The sequence below is a fragment of the Acartia tonsa genome, chromosome 2 (genome assembly GCF_053477335.1).
Source record: "Acartia tonsa isolate MP-2025a chromosome 2, ASM5347733v1, whole genome shotgun sequence".
Taxonomy (NCBI): Eukaryota; Metazoa; Arthropoda; class Copepoda; order Calanoida; family Acartiidae; genus Acartia; species Acartia tonsa.
Window position 1 is genome coordinate 13,602,364 of NC_137261.1, and position 20,415 is coordinate 13,622,778.

General features: G+C 32.0%; 1 protein-coding gene across 4 annotated transcripts in view; it reads right to left on the bottom strand.

The window, feature by feature from the left end:
* The window catches only part of LOC145304928 (uncharacterized), a 139,127-nt gene that overhangs the window by 49,257 nt on the left and 69,455 nt on the right, over positions 1 to 20,415 (bottom strand). For all 4 annotated transcript variants that reach the window (XM_080146721.1, XM_080146720.1, XM_080146719.1 and 1 more), the window contains exons 2-6: positions 14,846 to 14,959; positions 6,398 to 6,477; positions 1,755 to 1,810; positions 995 to 1,050; positions 274 to 323 (exon numbers count right to left, since the gene is read on the bottom strand). In XM_080146721.1, coding sequence (XP_080002847.1) covers positions 274 to 323; positions 995 to 1,050; positions 1,755 to 1,810; positions 6,398 to 6,477; positions 14,846 to 14,893 — 290 coding nt within the window. In that variant the 5' untranslated portion in view covers positions 14,894 to 14,959. The remainder of the gene's footprint in view (positions 1 to 273; positions 324 to 994; positions 1,051 to 1,754; positions 1,811 to 6,397; positions 6,478 to 14,845; positions 14,960 to 20,415) is intronic.

Sequence of the window (20,415 nt, forward strand, 5' to 3'; positions counted from 1 at the left end):
ATCATATCGTCTAATAAATTAAGAAGGAAGGGGACAATGGGCTGTTTATTACACCAATCCCCAAAGTTTTTTATAACGTTTTTTTATTCGTTGGCTCCGCAACTTTGGGGACTTTTAATGAATTTTGATTGGTTGATTAAGTTGAGTGTTCAAATGTTTTTACAAATAATTGTAATCTACAGAAGAGAGAATTTTGTATATCAATATAGGGGATGTATATAAATATATAGGCCATTGTCTTATCTCTTTATATCCCTGCTAATAAATACTTACACCCATCTGAATGGTTCTTGTGGTGTAGGCTGATGTAGACCAATCCATACCTGAATTACGTTTTTAATTTTTTCCAGCATTGCATCGAAACCGATTAATATCCGGTGGATTATAACCGGTTCTCAGCCATACTGAAACATTATGTCTAGCATTGTATTATATCCAGTTTTCTACGAATATTAAAATGTAGAATCATAAGATTAAAACAAGTTTTTCTAACCCGTGCCTTCGGCATCTCGGGACTAAAAACTGGTTACATTTTACATTTTTATATCCACAGAAAACTGTTTATAATACGATGCGTGATATAACTAATATTGATTTTAAATTCTACTAAAGGTTTCTGTAGCGATATGTTAAAATTTTCATGCAATTAATTTTTTCTATGATGTGATTTTAAAAAATTGATTTTTGTGATTTTGAATTTAACGAGACTTATGTATATACGGACGGACATTTGGAATGATACATTAACTTTAAATCTAAATAAATGGATCAGGGAAAGAAAACGAAGTAGCGGGTTTCGTCGTATATTTACAGTAGTAGCCTTTCTATTTTTTTCTGGCCCCTGCGGGGGGCGTTAGCCATACGGGGCAATCATTAACATTTACCCAACATAACCTAAAATAACTTATTCAAAGATACTGTGAAAATACGACGTAACCCGCTTCTTCGTTTTCTTTCCATGATCCAAATAAAGTATTTTTTGTAGACTTTTTACCTGGCCAGAAATTTGACTACTTTCTATAAAATCTCTCAAAACCCCATCTGGATCATCTAAATATTATACATTTGTAGTACGTATCGTATTTAATCATAAATTAGGGTACATGTCCTTACGTCCGTAGGTTATAGAAGTTATGTTATGTCGATTTTAAGCTTTATTTTCCAGTGTGGCTTCGAAACCGATTAATATCCGCTGGAGTAGAACTGGTTCCGAGCCATACTGAAAAATCATGTATAGCATTGTATTACATAAAAACTTTTCACGAATAATAAAATAAAAATCTTAAAATTGATACCAGTTTTGTTAGCCCATGAATATGGCAACTCGGGGCTAACAAAAGGTGTTTTACTCTTATAATATTATTTTTTTATAATTGCGGAAAGTTGTTTATAGTACTATGTGATAAAAAAAACTATACTTAAATTTTTCGTCAGAAGTTTTTGTGAATCTTTATGCGTTTGTAAGTAAATCCAGCTTTGATTTATTGTTCAAATTGCCTTCTACAATAATTTATAAACGTGAGAATGGTTGGGAAAGGTGTGTAAAATCAATCTTTCAATATCAGATATTTCATAAAAATATAGGAAGCTTTGTGATTAGATTATTCAATTCACAAATTTTAAAGTAGTAAGATACTTAATTATCCTTAGAATAAAGTAAATAAGGTTTATAACTATTTTGGGGGAGAGTATCACCACTCTCCCAAGATAAATCGCCCCAAGAAAAAACAATCCCTCCCTGGTGCTATACATACCTCTAGCTAGATGTCCATAATGAGATTGGCAGGCATCCTCTGCTTCTATCCAGGTCCTACAGACAACAAAACGCTGATAGATTTAATTATTGGAGTAGAGAGGGAAGGGGTTAAATAACTGTATGTCCCTACTCCAAGAACCATGTGCCGACTTGCAATTAAGTCTTTGAAAAATTAACCAAAAACGTTGAGAATATTAACACAGCCAAGTCGCTACAATAAAAGCAGAAATCAATTTGCTAGCAGACGGAAAGGGTCTTTAACAGGGGGATCTAGGTAGTTGTCTGGTTATACATCTATATTACAAAATTTGTTGTTAGCTTACAATTATCAATTTTTGTGTGTTTTTTTATAGATTGGTCTTATCCAAAGTGCCAAAAGTTTTTAATTAACAAATATACTAGTTTTAGTATTAGTAAATTTTATGATCAAATATCTCCTCTCTTCCTAGTTGTTAAGCCATTTCGAATTATTATCCTAGCAAGAGCAGTGTTACATACTAATGTGCAAAAGGATTATTTTTAACTTCTATCGTTATCCATGACACCAACAAATAAGCTTGATATCAATTTAATCCAAAATCCGAAACTCTTTGTTTGTTTCTCGTTCTTAAAAATTACAATATATCAAAGTTTCTATTTGTAGAACAAATTGTATAGATTGTAACAAAATAAATAGGGATACAGGCAAGGACGTGCAAGCATTTTTAGGGTATAGTCCCTTTCGTGGCAACGCACCTTAGAGGGCAAATCTTCGTATTTTTTACAGTAGCTTTTCTCATATAAAATAACCTATAAAAAGTCATGTTTAAAATACGACGAATCGCCCCTTAAGGGGCGTTGCCACGAACGGGACTATTCCCCATTTTTATTTTGGGGGTCGGGGGTAATCTTTATATCATAGAGGCATGAGCGTCCAATCTTTTTTTCTTGGGTCGCGTGAAAATTAAAAATCAAAATTTTGAGGGTGCCAAATTTATTAGTGGAGGGGGGATAATTACCCCTTAGCCCCCCCCCCCTTCCTAGACATCCCTGGATACAGGGATAGAATAATGGAATTTTATGTGGTGTTTTGGATTATGTCTTTATCAGAATTGAACTATTTGGGGAAGAAAAAGGCTTGGATTAACAAAAGCCCCATTATCCACCTATTCACACTCCCTGGAAAATAAGTAATTTAAGAATCATTTTGAACATTGAAGTTAAATGAAATATTTCAACAACAACAATATAGAAATTTGTTTCATTTCAGGTATATGATGCAGGGATCTAACGGGATAAGACAATGGCAGATAAATTGATAAATTTATGTACATTCCAAATGGTGATACACAAAATTACCCCAAATGTAGAATAAAATTAGTGGGTGAAATGTTTGAACACTCTACTAAATAAACTAACCCATCAATATTCAGTAAAAGTCCCCAAAATTGTTAAGCTAACGAATGAGAACACGTTATTTGGGGACTAGTGTAACAGCCCATTGTCCCCACCCTCCCTCCAAGTAGCGAGTCCAAAAGTAGCCAAGCTGTTTGAAAGAATAGATAAAATATACAGCCAATCATTAACAGGATAAAAGAAAGAAAACAGAAAGTTAAAAAAAAACAATGGATCATCAGCAACAGACATACGGAAGGACACGAACTATTGTAGAGTAGCTTCGCTACTAAAATTTGACTTATTATAAATTAAGTATACGTTTAAATGAGAAGTTGAGAAGTTGAAAATAAAAAATTTTTATTTTTAAAAGATTTTCTATTTTATGTCAGAGTATTCAGAATCGTTCTTGTTCTTTTTTCTATAGGAAATCCTCTAATTCTTGGAACCAATTGCAAATGGTAAGGTTGGTTGGATTCATTTCAATTGAAATCAAGTTCAATTTCAAATAAGATTCTTTGGAGGTGTAAAATCACATCCGCACTCTTTAATAGTACAGCAATCATAATACTAGCGGCTACGCCTCTAGAGACATTTACATTAAGGGGTGAGTGACCATTTTTTACAGGAGTGATTTCCCTAAGGAGTTAAAAACATTTCCTGAACCTATCAAAGGCTTGGAAGCTTCATTGTAAATAAGAATCATATTCTTCGGCACTGACACAAAGGACAAAAAGTAAAACATCCTGTTACTTTTAGCTGCTTTGCCCCTAGCCTCTAGGGGCTTTGCCCCAAGAGGTTTGATCAAAATATTTTTTCGTATTTTAGATTTAAAAGAAAAATATTTTTTTTCGGGGGGGGGGAGGTATTTTAATTTTTTTTTGGGGGGGGACCCCCCAAGAAAATAGTTATAAACCTTCCTGGGACTAATGAGAAGCTACCCTGTAAAGGAGAACCCGATCAGTTCAGCAATTAGCAAGAACCTTTGCTACAAACAAACAGACAGACAGACATCGTTCTACTTTATATTATAGATATTATTAGAAGCACCAGACTTCAAATAGCAACTAATTATTTACATTCAATCCTTATACTAAAGTAACAGGATGTTTGTTTGTCTGTGCATCTGTGTGTGTATCTGTGTATCTGTGTGTCTGTACCGAATGATCTCGCTAACCGCTGAACCGATCGGGTTCTCCGTAACAGGGTAGCTTCTCATAGGTCCCGGAAAGGTTTATAACTATTTTGGGGGAGGGTACCACCACCCTCCCAAGAGAAATCACAATGAAATCAAAAATATTAAATATTTCCGCCGCATAGTGTCGCTAGCATAGTCGCGCTACGTAGAGAAATGAATTTAAAATGTTTAGTCGCGCTGCGTAGACTCATGAATTTAACATAGACAAGTTATTTCTCAAATTAGATATCTAAAATAAAATAAAAAACATTTAAAGGCCACTAGAGGCCTCTAGGGGCGTAGCCGCTAGTATTTCTAAAAGTATTAGCTTACAAATTGTAATTATACCAAGTAAGTAATTTACAATTAGAAACGAAAATATCAACAAAAAAATGAGACATAATATTTTGACATAGTTGCATTTATTGTATTTCAAGACTTAAAAAAAAATAAAATATGGTGAAAACAATAATACAAATTGTATCAATTGATATTATGGAGAAATGATTTCACATCTTCTTTGTAAGGGAAAGATTTGTTCCTTACTTAAATCTCTTGAATAGAAAATATCAGGTTCGTTTATTTCTACCATTTTTTATTTTAAAATTGTAGCTACTCAATGATGTGTGTTGGATCAGAGAGAAAGTAGACAGTGTTTTTTACACTAGTCCCCAAAGTTTTATGAAAATCCTTTCTTATTAGTTTGCTTAACAACTTTGGGGTGGATTTTGGTTGGTTGCTTAACTAAGTTGAGTTTCAACCACTAATTTCAATCTTCAGAAGGGGTAATTTTGAGTTTCATCATTGGTGTTGGAAAGGGGGGGGGGAGGGCGTTCAACGCCCCCCCATATTATCTCAGTTTCTATTAGAGCTAGAGGGCTAAAAATTTTTGTGCAAGTCCCCTGTGTTATGTTGAATTTCCGACCTTAAGTAAGTCAAAGTCAATTTTCGCTTCCTTCACCCTTTTATTTAACAACCTTTGTTTTTAGGTCATTTTTTACTTAAAAATTGCAAACGGCTGTAATTTTTTTATTTTTGAAAATAGAAGAAAATTTTTTTTGCAGAAAATGTTTATCTTTATGTAAATTTTATATTTGAAATATCAAAATATAAATTTCAGCGGCCGCAGCTGTACTTGACAGCTGTCAGCCGCCGCAGTCGGCGGTCGGAGGAAAAACGGCGGCGGATCTTTGTGAAATTTTAATACATCATGTAGACATGTAAGAAAAGCTTAAGTTTAAAATTTGAAGTCTCTAAGTCAAAAATTGCGGCCACAGGAGACTTTTAAAGATTTCTGGAGACCTGGAGGATCAGGACCTGCAGGATCATACCTGGAACCTAAAATTGACTTGAACACCTGTATTTAATGTGAGGATATACTACTAGAGGGTAATTTAGTATTTTAGTAAGATAAAATGCTTTGTTTAAGTCAAAAAAATATTTTTGCTCTTTACCTGGATGACCCTGCTAGGTTTGCTGGCATCCTGTGCCCGCCAGGATAGAGATATTCAAAAAATTCCAACTCTCAGTTATGTGTTATACCCATACTTAAAAAGTCAAGCAGTTTGGGCTCTTTATCTTCCACACACAGAAAATGAGATAGAAAAAACCGGATGGAGGGGCGTTCAACGCCCCCCCCCCCCCCCCCCGACCGCTAAGGGTTAAAGAGATGTATATTTTAAGCATTTATTTCATCAGGTGTATATACAACGTTAGATTGTCCTTTAAAGAGAAATTTCACCATAAAGTTTTGATTAGTAGTTCTTGTATGAATGGGTATAGGAAAAAAAATACATATATTTACAGGTATAAATTTGTCCACAATTTAGCTTCCTAATATATGGAATTATTGGTCAGTCCGTTCATCCAGAAGGAGGGGAGGGTGTGGGGTTAAGCTGGTGGTTTTGGGGTATTGTTATTCTTGCCAGCTGTACTTTATCAGTGTATATGAATATCTGGTGCAACATCCAAATAATCAACTTGCATATGGATATCAGTCCGACTTGTGAATTTACGAAAAGTAGAGTCATTTTTGAAGTTGTCAGAGTGTGTATGGATTCGAACCCATAACCCTGCGACCTACAACATACCTGGGGCCATTTATATGAAGGTAGGCTCTACTTGAAGATCTGGATAACAGAATCCAACCCTTGGAACTAGCATCATCACCCTAAATTAAGTCAACAATAGTTCATCATTGTATTGTACTGTAAACACTTAACCACGGATATTAAAATAAAAAAATTTTGTTGCCACAGGGGGCCTTAGACCAAGGCCATCAAAACTGTTATCAATTCATAATTTTCATTTCATTATTCTAAACTTGTCTAAATTACAATGCCTGATTTTTCAGTATGGCTAAGAACCGGTTCTATTCCAGCTGATTATGATCTGATTCAAAGATGTTTGTATAGAAGTTGAAATAATAAACGATGTATGAAATAGATGGAGCAAAAATATAAAGAAAACCATAAATATAGTTGTCTTCTTTTTATTTTATAGTATGGCAACTCAGTTGATTCTTGTGTACTTTAGTAGATATTTTATTTTATAATTCTTATAATATTTTTTTTTTACACAATATTCAACTAAAAGTTGAAGACACAAGATGGGATGGGAATTGATTTAATATTTATTAGTAAGTTTCATTAAGTCAAATAAAAATCAAAGTGTATCCAGTAACAACATAAAGAATATCTGCCTAGGTACACAGTATTCCACTCATATTCTCTACTACAGGGTGTCCCACGTAAACTGTTTTTTTTTTAAACGTTCATTACTCCCTTGATTTTAGAGATATCTTCATAAAATAAAAAGGGTTTGAAAGCTTATTTATGACCATTTTATGATAGTGTTTTTAAAAATCCGCAATGCAAAAGTAAAAAAATCTACAAGACTAAGAAAGACAAGTAAGTTTTTTGTCTCTTTGGTTTGTTTGGTTGGAGAAATCATGTGTTCTTTTCACAATGTTTTCTAAAAAAGAAAAAATATGGATAGTTTTAAACTTTTCTCCAACAAAAGGACTTAAACAGCTAAGGAGAGACTTTATTAATCATTTTAAAGTGAAGAACCACAAGGCAGTTCCCAATCCGAACCAATTTAGTCGAGTAATTTCAAGTTTTACATCTACTCACAGTTATGGAATCTTGACGACAAAGATTTTTTTATCCAATCTTGACATGTGAGGTATTTTTGGAAAGAGGAATATATATAGAAAACGCCTATGAAAATTAGAAAATCCGCAGAAATCATATTTGCAAGTTATTTGCAAAAATCTGCAATGCTAATTTGCAAAATTAATTTCATGCCTTAAATGACTTATTTAAAAAGAAATCTTTTTATGAAATGTGTTTATCTATAAGTTTAGAACATACTTAAGGCAAAAAAAATTTCTTTAGTGTTACTTTTTTCACCTTATATATAAAAAAAGCAGTTTTTCACATTTTATGATAAAAAAAAGGTATAGGAACAAAAAATATGTTTTTTCTTGTTGTAAACACAATAATTGGCATAAAATCTATCATCCTAAATGTAAAAATTAGATATAGAATCCTCTTTAGAGCAAAAATAGTGCAAAAAGTAACCAAGACATTTTTGCAAAGTATGAAAATCTGAAGAAAATAGTTCTTTTTGATTTTGATATACATATCAGATAATTGTATATAAAATTAGTGATCAAAAACTATAAAACAAGTTATAACTTTTTCAACCCTATCATTGATTAAAATGCACTTTTAGGTTTACTTATTACCAAAGTAGCACATAAAAACTCTTTTTATTAAGTTATTAAACAAAATAAATTCAAATCAACAATTAGGCGTTTTTTATAATGCAGTAGACCATTTTGTAGTTGGTTTTTTGGCATTTATTTTGTTTAATTACATCATAAAAAGAGTTTTTATGCACTACTTCGGTAATTCTTAAACCTAAAAGTGCAATTTAATCAATGACAGTGTTGAAAAAACTTATAACATGTTTTATAGTTTTTAATCACTAATTTTATATACATTTATCTGATATGTATATCAAAAGCAAAAAGAACTATTTTCTTCAGATTTTCATACTTTGCAAAAATGTCTTGACTACTTTTTGCACTATATTAGCTCTAAAAAAGGATTCTATATCTGATTTATACATTTAGGATGATAGATTTTATGCCAATTATTGTGTTTACATCAAGAAAAATCATATTTTTTGTTCCTATACCTTTTTTTATCATAAAATGTGAGAAACTGCTTTTTTCATATATAAGGTGAAAAAAGTAACACTAAAGAAATTTTTTTTGCCCTAAGTATGTTCTAAACTTATAAATAAACACATTTCATAAAAAGATTTTTTCTAAATAAGTCATTTAAGGCATGAAATTAATTTTGCAAATTAGCATTGCAGATTTTTGCAAATAACTTGCAAATATGATTTCTGCGGATTTTCTAATTTTCATAGGCGTTTTCTATATATATTCCTCTTTCCAAAAATACCTCACTTGTCAAGATTGGATAAAAAAATCTTTGTCGTTGAGATTCCATAACTGTGTACTGGAGGTGTTGGAGATGCCAGAATAAATCACGACAAGAAGAATAATTCAAAGGTAAAAGTTAATTTGATCAAAGATATTTTTACCAATAATCCAAAGTGTTCAACAAGACAAGCAAGTAGAGATACTGGTATTTCTAAAAGCACAGTACAACGGATTTTAAAGAACAAGCTAAAGTTTAAACCCTACAGGTCTCGGTTAGTCCAAACGCTGTCTGATGAGCACAAATTTAAGAGAAAAGAAGCCTGTGAAAAATTTTTACAACAGGAACTTGGATGGCAAAATAAAATCATATTTTCTGACGAGAAGTGGTTTAGTATAAAGCCACATCCAAACCGCAAAAATGATGTTTATTGGAGTCCAGTAAATCCTAAACTTCAGGAAGAAGTTAGAGATCAAGGAGTTTCTAAAGTTATGGTATGGGTTGGGTTTGTGGATGGTAAAATACTTCCTATCACATGGTTTGATGGTTCTGTTAAAGCTGAGACTTACCTTGACATGTTAAAAAACCGAGTATGGCCAGCTGTAAGGGGTTCTTCGACAAAAGAGAACTATTGGTTCCAACAGGATGGAGCAAGAGTGCACACGTCCAATGAAAATCTTTCATTTTTGAAAGAAAAATTTCATGGACGAGTAATCTCAGACAAGTTGGATTTCTACTGGCCCCCTAAAAGTCCCGATTTAAACCCTCTTGATTACTACTTTTGGGGGGTTGCTCAACAGGAGGTACATGCAAAGAAGCCAAAAACGATTCAAGAACTGAAAGAAATTGTTGAAAACTTTGCAACAAGAATAACAAAGGATACCTTGATAAAAGTTGCAGATAATTTTATAAAAAGGGTGAAATTGTGCCTTGATGAAAATGGTGGTCATTTTGAATATTTGTTGAAATAATTGTAATATTGAAAATAAATTAATAAATGGTCATAAATAAGTTTTCAAATGCTTTTTATTTTATGAATTTATCTCTAAAATCAAGGGAGTAATGAACGTTTAAAAAAAAACAGTTTATGTGGGACACCCTGTATATCATATTTATAGTAACAATATAGTTTATAGAGTATCTGTCTAGGTACACAGTATTCCACTCATATTCTCTACAATATTATATTTATAGTAACAATATAGTGTATAGAGTATCTGTCTAGGTACACAGTATTCCAGTCATATTCTCTACTATATCATATTTATAGTAACAATATTGTGTATAGAGTATCTGCCTAGGTACACAGTATTCCACTCATATTCTCTACAATATTATATTTATAGTAACAATATAGTGTATAGAGTATCTGTCTAGGTACACAGTATTCCACTCATATTCTCTACAATATTATATTTATAGTAACAATATTGTGTATAGAGTATCTGCCTAGGTACACAGTATTCCACTCATATTCTCTACAATATTATATTTATAGTAACAATATTGTGTATAGAGTATCTGCCTAGGTACACAGTATTCCACTCATATTCTCTACTATATTATATTTATAGTAACAATATAGTTTATAGAGTATCTGCCTAGGTACACAGTATTCCACTCATATTCTCTACTATATTATATTTATAGTAACAATATAGTGTATAGAGTATCTGCCTAGGTACACAGTATTCCACTCATATTCTTTACTGTATTATATTCATAGTAACAATATAGTGTATAGATAGAGTATCTGCCTAGGTACACAGTATTCCACTCATATTCTTTACTATATTATCTTTATAGTAACAATATAGTGTATAGAGTATCTGCCTAGGTACACAGTATTCCACTCATATTCTCTACTATATTATATTTATAGTAACAATATAGTTCAGTGTATAGAGTATCTGCCTAGGTACACAGTATACCACTCATATTCTCTACTATATTATATTTGCAGGAACAATATAGTGTATAGAGTATCTGCCTAGGTACACAGTATTCCACTCATATTCTCTACTATATTATATTTATAGTAACAATATAGTGTATAGAGAATCTGCCTAGGTACACAGTATTCCACTCATATTCTCTACTATATTATATTTATAGTAACAATATAGTGTATAGAGTATCTGCCTAGGTACACAGTATTCCACTCATATTCTCTACTATATTATATTTATAGTAACAATATAGTGTATAGAGTATCTTCCTAGGTACACAGTATTCCACTCATATTCTCTACTATATTATATTTATAGTAACAATATAGTGTATAGAGTATCTGCCTAGGTACACAGTATTCCACTCATATTCTCTACTATATTATATTTATAGTAACAAAATAGTGTATAGAGTATCTGCCTAGGTACACAGTATTCCACTCATATTCTCTACTATATTATATTTATAGTAACAATATAGTGTATAGAGTATCTGCCTAGGTACACAGTATTCCACTCATATTCTCTACTGTATTATATTTGCAGTAACAACGTTGTTCAGTGCATGCATCAACAATTTATTCTCAGAGTCGAACACAAAAATGCGGTAAATATTGTTTAATTCCAAGATTTGTACAACTTTTATTTATTGCTCAGGGTTTAAAAGAAGAACAGTAAACCCTTTTAACTTTTAGATTTTGTATAACTTGAATTTGAAGTATTAAAGTAAATTAAAAGTAAGACATTAAAATCAAAAATTAAGTTGTCAATTTTTTTATTTCAAAATTTGTAAAACATATACTTTGTTCAATATTAATTTTTTTAATGACATGTAGCAAATATTTAATGTAATTAGAACTTCGTTTCTTTTGCTATTTTTGTCGTGATTTGACTCAACTTACTTCATATGGATGTGAGACTTATTTTTCAAATTTTCTACATTCAAACTGTACAAATGTCCCAAATTAAATTCATACATCTAAAATGCACCTTGGGTTGGAATAGTAGTTGGAAGAACTTGTTTAATATGACAGCATAAAAAAAGGTTGAAACTAGAATGTATCTATCTTGGATTTTGTTATTAAGATACTTGCAATATTTTCAGTATTATTAATTTATAATACCTTTCTATTTATCTATATATTTTTATATTTTAATACCTTTCTCCTATGTGTTCATATGAATATCTATCTCTCACGAAAAAGTTTAGATAAAAAAGAATCTACCTAAGATTTTCTTATTGAGATACTGGTAATATTTTCAGTATTATTACTTTATAATGCACTAGCGGCTACGCCCCCTAGAAGCCTCTAGGATCACTTAGGGGAAAGGAGGGGGGAAAGTCGACCTCATCCCATTTTAAATTTGAGTTTCAAAAGAGTAAAAAAAAATTTCGGGGAAGGGGGTTGAATACAACCTCCCCAAAAATAGTTTAAAACCTTCCCAGGACCTATAAGAAGCTTCACTGTAAAGGAGAACAATATCAGTTCAGTGGTTAGCGAGATCCTTCGGGACAGACAAAAAACGCTTACTACTTTATATAATACTAGCGGCTTCGCCCCTAGCCTCTAGGGGCTTTGCCCCAAGAGGTTTAATTAAACCAATTTTTCATATTGTAGATTTTAAGAAAAAATTTTTAAAAAATTTTGGGGGGGAGAAATTTTTTTTGGGTGGGGTAGTCGACCCCACTATTTTAATTTTAGTTTTAAAAAGAAAATAAATTTTGAGGGGGGGGTATTTTTAATTTTTTGGGGGGGTTCGGGGTGTCCCACCCCCAAGAAAATAGTTATAAAGCTTCCCGGGACCTATGAGAAGCTACCCTGTAAAGGAGAACCCGATCGGTTCAGCGGTTAGCGAGATCCTTAGCTACAAACAAACAGACAAACAGACAAACAGACACACAGACAAACAGACAGACATCGTTCTACTTTGTATTATAGACTAGCGGCTTCGCCCCTAGCCCCTAGGGAATTTGCCCTAAGAGGTTTTATCAAAACAATTTTTCGTAATTTAGATTTTAAAAAATAAATCTTTAAAAAAAATTTTCTTTGGGGGGGGGAATTTTTTTTTTAGGGGGGGTGGGGAGGTTTGTCGACCCCACTATTTTAATTTTAGTTTTAAAAAGAAAAAAAAAAGTTTTTTTTTTGGGGGGGGGATTTTTAATTTTTTGGGGGGTTGGGGTTGTCCCAACCCTCAAGAAAATAGTTATAAACCTTCCTGGGACCTATGAGAAGCTCCCCTGTAAAGGAGAACCCGATCGGTTCAGCGGTTAGCGATATCCTTCGTTACAAACAGACAAACAATCAGACATACATCGTTCTACTTTGTATTATAGATAGCGGCTGCACCCCTAGAAGCCTCTAGGGGCATGATTGGAGTCGGAAAAAACGACCTCATCCCATTTTACATTTGAATTTCAAAAGAGTTTTAAAAATATTTTTTAAGGGGGGAAGAGGGTGAAGACACCCTCTCCAAAAATAGTTGAAAACCTTCCCAGGACCTATAAGAAGCTTCACTGTAATGAGGAACAATATCGGTTCAGCGGTTAGCGAGATCCTTTAGGACAGACAAAAAACGCTTATCCTTATACTAAAGTAACAGGATGTTTGTCTGTCTGTGTGTCTGTCTGTCTGTGTGTACCGAAGGATCTCGCTAACCGCTGAACCGATCGGGTTCTCCTTAACAGGGTAGCTTCTCATAAGTCCCGGGAAGGTTTTTAACTATTTTGGGGGAGGGTACCACCACCCTCCCAAGAGAAATGACAAAAAAATCGAAATCTTAAAAAACGTTTAAGAGACTTCAACGTCAAATGAAGAGGTATCGTACGTAAAAAATTATAGTAGAGACTTTATCAAACAAAAACATTTAAAGTGCCACTAGAGGCCTCTAGGGGCGTAGCCGCTAGTTACTTTATATAATAGGATAATGCATAGCTACCTTTCTATGTGCACTGTACAATGTACATATACAAAGCGTTTTTTTTAGATGACACTATATACATAAACTAGCGGCTTCGCCCCTAGCCTCTAAGGGCTTTGCCCCAACTACTTTCTATTTTAAAAAAAAAATTTTTTGTGTTTTTTGGGGGGTTGGGGGTGTAAGAAAATAAGAAAATAGCCTAAAACCACCACAGGACCAGTAGGTATATACCCTGAAGAGTAGAATCCGATCGGTTCAGTGGTTACCGAGATCTTAAGGGACGGACAGACAGACGGACGGACAAACAGACACACGGACAGACAGACAGACAGACAGACAGACAGAAAGACAGACAGACATCGTTCTACTTTGTATTATAGATATGTCAAAAAAGAAAAATATGTACGAAGATTTTTAATCATGAAGATAATTGCATAGTATTATTATTCCAGGCAGGTCTAATAAAATTATGTTATGTTGTATTCAGTGGCATGCACAGAGATTCACCAGGGGGTTGTGAAGCTTTAGGGGGGTAAAAAAAAGAGGAAACAGGTTTTCCCCATGTCAAAATTTAAGAGGATGTTGATATTTCCCTCCAACCCCCTGTTGCATGATTATGGTTGTAATGATTTCTACTTCCCAGAGATAAGGCATAGCCAACAAGTGAAATAAATTTAAAATGATATTTAGGGGGCAGGAAAAAAGAATGTCAATTCTACTGTGTAATGCCTCTCCCCCCCCCCCCCAACTACAGCTGAAAATCACGTATAGGTTGCGTGATTTTTTTCCGAATTAATTTCGTAGTTGGTAAAAGATGTCTACTACCAAGCAGACAGGCATGCAAAAACATAATAAAAGACAAAAATTTACATTTTAAAACATCCATATTATTATATTACTTCTAGTAGATTTATCTATAATTATCTACATTAGAGTAAAACACTAGAGGGGGAAGGAGTGAAATAACTTGTATCTACCCATCGCAGTGTCTTTGTGCCGTCTCTCACTAGGGTCATTGAAAATTAACCAATATTGTCGATTGTATTAACACAGCCAAGTAGCAGAAAAAAAATTTTACCAGACAAAAAAGGTCATTGAAAAGTGAGGGAGGTAGTTATCTGTTTATACATCTATGCTATAGATATGTTCTATCTAACTATCTATCTAACCATCTATCTATCCATACATGTATCTAACTATAAATTTATAATACCTGAGTACTAAATGGTGATAGTAAAAGTATGAAGGCATATAATAACATTTTGTCCCATACAAGCCCTAGCTAGGTATCCCAACTCAAGTGGGCTGGCCAATTTTTATAATTATTTCTGAAATTAAATTAAAAATTATGAGCATAAAAACTGGCATAATTAAGAAAAGATAAAACAATTAGTATTAATATCTAATGAGAAAATGGTTTTATTATTACTTAAGTCCATTCTAGCAACCCAAATTTACGACAATTTTTCCCTTCATTTATTCTATATCCAATAATGAGAAAAACATCTTTGACATTTTATTAAAAAATCCAAATTATTTTTTTTAAATAAATAAAATTGTATGAGATTAAGATAATAATTGTAAGATATAAATAAAATGTTAAGGTTAAAACTTTAGACTGAAAAATATATTCATTTGTATATTATCTAAGTAATTATTTTTAATTTTCTTTAATAATAAATATAACTTTACATGTTTAGATTGAGTATTCTAAATAAATAATTTTTTATAACTACGTAAATTTGAATATATTGTAATATTAAATAGAAGCTCAGTTTGAGAAATTTATTATAAATGCAGTTTAACAAGGACAATCATAAAAGAAACGTGCATATTCGGAAAATACAAATTAAAAAAAACTAAATTATGTATTCGGCAAAAGAAAGTAATATTTGCTTTTTTAGTAAATTTTTAAAAGCGAAGCTTTTCTATAATTATGGTCGGTCCGTCCGTACGTCCGTAACGTTTAGCTCTTTTTGTTAATTTAGAATTGCCCAATCGATTTCAAACTTTGCATGATGATTTCTATAGCAGTTAGGTACAAGTTAGAAAGCGAAGCAACTTTTTATGTGATAAAATTATCCGATTGGTCTGATTTTTGGAACACTAATTCCTCAGACAACAAAGTCCATTCTTATGAGCAAAGCATCTCTATAATCAAGTCCTAAAAATGTAAGTATGTCTGTAAACAATATCCTATATTCAAGCAGTTTTTCATCAGATTTAAATACATACAATTTTTTCCGACTTTTATACATTTATATTCTGATTATTCAGTTCTGACACTCTGCAAGTCTTAATGTTCGTTTGTCCTACCGTTTCAGAGCTTCGCTTTTATGGATGCTGTCATCCTTGTTTTACTTAGTTTTTTTTCCTAGTCCACAAGACTAACAACTCCTACCCCAGGACTTATGGAAAAGCTTCGCCTCTACAAAATCCTGCAAGAGCAAAGCTATAAAGGTTAAATTTATGTATGCATTTATAGACGATAAAAGTACACTTTGCATGGATCTTTTACAGGCATTTTTATACTGTAACAAAAATATTTAATTCTTAAGCCATTAACATTAATGCTTAGAACATCATAACCCCCGAAGAACTTCAAGTTTATAAATGTTATATAAAAGTAAGAAAATTACTGAAACTATTAACAGATGCTACTCTTTTATCACGAAAAAAAAAGAATTTTGAGGCAAAGGTTGGTTACACTAGTTCCCAAAGTTTTATGATTTTTATACCTTTTCTTACTCGTTTGCTTAACAAATTTTGGGACTTTTAGCGAATTTTGATTGGTTTGTTCAGTGTCCAAACGTTTCAACCACTAATTGTATTCTATAGAAGGTGGAATTTCGAGTTTCACCATTGGGGATCTATATCAATTTATTGGCCATTGTCTTATCCTTTAAGATTATCATATTTATATACTGAGAATAAGACCTCTATGTAACTATTTCTATCTAAAGATTCAGAATTGGGCCGAAAGAAATGGCTTGTTTGTTGTATATTGTATTGTAACAACATCTCTGCAAAATTATTCAAGCTATAATGTCATATACACAAAATTTACAAAATTTAATCCAAGGTTTTAAGCAGGGTCGTGCAATCGTTTAAGTTTAGGGCGGCTATATGCAACTGCCTGGATTGTTGAGAAAAAAAAGTCACCATCATTACAGCAAATAAGTCCAAAAATGTACGACTTTCTTGTAGCTGCTTTTCCAATTTTTTTCAGCAGCTTTTTAGCCTATTATTGGTCGACTTGCTGCAGCTTTGGATTGTCCATAAATTAAGCAGATGGTTGGGTGGAAATATGGCAGCTGTATATTTCTCTAAGGCTGCGTATGCGGCTGCAATGCATTTGTTTTCTGATTTAGCACACACACACAAAGAATAATTTATTTTATTTGAGAAAATTGAATTTTCTGGATTAGAATAAAACATTTATCATGTTTGTTATGACACAAAAATTTAATATTTTTTCCTTGTTTTTTTTCATACAAATGACTTTTTTCAAAATCACATAAAAGAAATAATATTTTACAATTTTATGAGTAAATATTATTTAAGGTTTTATATCTCTTCAGGGACGTCAAAGCTTTTTATTTGGATTTGGGTAAAATGAGGACTGTACACAGTGGTCCTCAAGGCAAAAGAAGTTTGACAAAACCCACCAGAAAAACGGGCTATTTGGCCATCAAATATATCCATTCGGGGGCCAGAAACTGTTTTTCACAAAATCATAGCTGTTCCTTAATTATTTATTATGGGGTTGGGTGGGCTGTATTTTTAAAAATTTTGAGAGAGATAAATGAGTGGTTTCAAAGTTTGCAACATCTACTAAATAAGAAGTCCTAAAATATTTTTGTCTCCAGTTAAAATGTCTTTTTTCAAATTTATTGTAATCTTGAAGTTTCTGTGCTTATTTCAGACATCATTGTTCTTGTTATACATTACTTTTTTTCCTTTAGTATTTTAATTATTCTAACTTTAATGGAAATTTATAGGCGACAAAAAGGAAATTACTTAAAATTGCAATTTACCATTTATTATGTAGAATATATTCATGCAAACGGGAATTTATATAATTTTAAAAGCAAACCTTTTACACAATTATGACTTATTCATTATTAATTTTTTTCTGGTGATTATTTCAACGTGTGCCTTAATGTCGATGTACATTTTTACTCATATCATATCAGCTATGATTACAAGTTGATGTTATGATTACTTTTTACTCATATCATATCAGCTATGATTACAAGTCGATGTTATGATTACTTTTTACTCATATCATATCAGCTATGATTATAAGTCGATGTTATGTCAGTTATGATTACTTTTAGGAATTGTCCTATATGCCTGAAATTTTTAGACATCATTTTTAATTTAATAAAAATTTTCCTATAATTTACTTCAGCCTTAAGAACACAATAACGCATTACTTTTCTCGTATTCATTCGAATCCGGTGGATAGGAACCGGTTCTCATCCATATGAAAAAACTATGTCTAGCATCGTATTATATCCAGTTTTCTACGAATATAGAAATGTACAATCATAAGATTAAAACTAGTTTTTTTAGCCGGTGCCTTCGGCACCACGGGGCTAAAAAAAACTAGTTTTAATCTTATAATTGTACATTCTATATCCGCGGAAAGTCGTTTATAATACGATACGAGAAATAACTATTCTCGTATTCATTCGAATCCGGTGGATAGGAACGGTTCTCATCCATACGAAAAAACTATGTCTAGCATCGTATTATATCCACCTTTCTACGAATATAAAAATGTACAATCATAAGATTAAAACCAGTTTGTTTAGCCGGTTCCTTCGGCACCTCGGGGCTAAAAAAACTAGTTTTAATCTCATAATTGTACATTCTATATCCGCGAAAAGCCGTTTTTAATACGATGCGAGAAATAACTATAATAAACTACTAATATTGTATGAGTGATATTATGACTACGAATCATTTTGACTTAAAAAGTCTGAAATTGTTGTTATCAACTAAAAAAGCTATGATTTTATATAATTTTCATTCTTGTTTAATATGCATGCAACTATAAACCTTTGAAAAATTATATTTTATAGACACCAACATTTGCAGTGCACTGGGCAAATCTACCAAGAATATACAAATAAAACAAGGATGACATCATTCATAAAAGCGAAGCATTGAAACGGTAGAACAAACGGACATGAACACTTGTAAAGTGACAGAACTGAATAATTAGAATATAAATGTATAAGAGTCGAAGCAAAATTGTAATTAAATTTGTTGAAAAACTGCTTGATTCAGGATAGTGTTTATGGACATACTTACATTTTTAGGACTTGTTTATAGAGTTACTTCGTTTACAATATTGTACTTTGTTGTCCCAGGAATTAATATACAAAAAATCTGATCAATCGGATAATTAGATTACATAAAAATTTGTTGTTAAGTAAAAATTTAAAAAGTGAACATGTTTAAAATGGACGTACGGACATTCTTGTAATGATGAGTTGCAACGCTTTCTAAATCGTACCGAACTAATACAGGAATCACCAGGCAAAGTTTAAAATCGATAAGACAATTCTAACATGCCTAAATTAACGAAAAAAACTATCCGTTTCGGGCGGACCTATAGTCGGACGGACGTATGGAAAAACTCCGCTTTTAATACACGGCTTTAAAAGATTTTCTACCTTTATTTATGTTTTTAGTCTCTTAATTTCTACATAAAACCTTTTTTTCGTAGAATATTCTTGCTACTTATTTACACTGATTTTTTATTTGTATCCTTAAAACATTTTTGTTGAAAATGTAATTGTAGCAAAATTTGAAAATAAAGATGGCTCATATATATATAATTACTTATAAATGTACCTTCTTGAAATGCGAAATTAATTGCATTATTTTTTATTGAGGAGAGTCAATGCAAAGATAATTCCTTTAATTCTATCAATTACTGCCTTGCTGTAATAACATTCTATTATATACATATTTAATTAAAGATACATGGTGCCAAGATGATTTAATATACAGGGTGTTACAAATTTTTAATTAATATATTTATTTTCGTCTAGAATACAAAGTAGAATGATGTGTGACCGTCTGTCCCTTAAGATCTCGGTAACCAAAGAACCGATCGGATTCTACTCTTCAGGGAATATTTTTTATATGTTTTAGGCTATTTTCTTGGGGGGGTGGGCACCCCCAAACCTCCCAAAAATACCCCCCTCCCCCCATTTTTTTTTACTAATTTTTACGAATTTATCAATTATTTATTATTAATTATTAATTTATTAATTCGCCATTTATTCGCGAAAAACATCGGATCATATGAAGGAAATGAAGTCATTCCTAAAAAGGACAGAAATCCCCTTCCTTGGGTATAGGAAGGCTATTTCCTTTCCTTTTTCTTACAAATTCTCAGTAAGGAAGGTGATTTCTGCCCACTATCTTACAAATTCTCACTAAAGGAAGGTGACCTCTGTCCACCATCTTACAAATTCTTTCTAGTTCTTAGAAATTCTTTCTTTTCCTCACTATTACAACCATGTTTAATTAATCTACCTTATTCTCAGAAATTTTACCTTAATTACACAAATTCTCCCTTTTTCTCAGATAACTTACCTTATTCTAAGAAATTCTTCCTTATTTCAAGAAAATCTACCTTATTCCCCCAAATTCTTCCCTATTCTAAGAAAATCTACCTTATTCTAAGAAATTCTTCCTTGTTATAAGAAATTCTACCTTATTCTAAGAAAATCTACCTTATTCTAAGAAATTCTTCCTTAT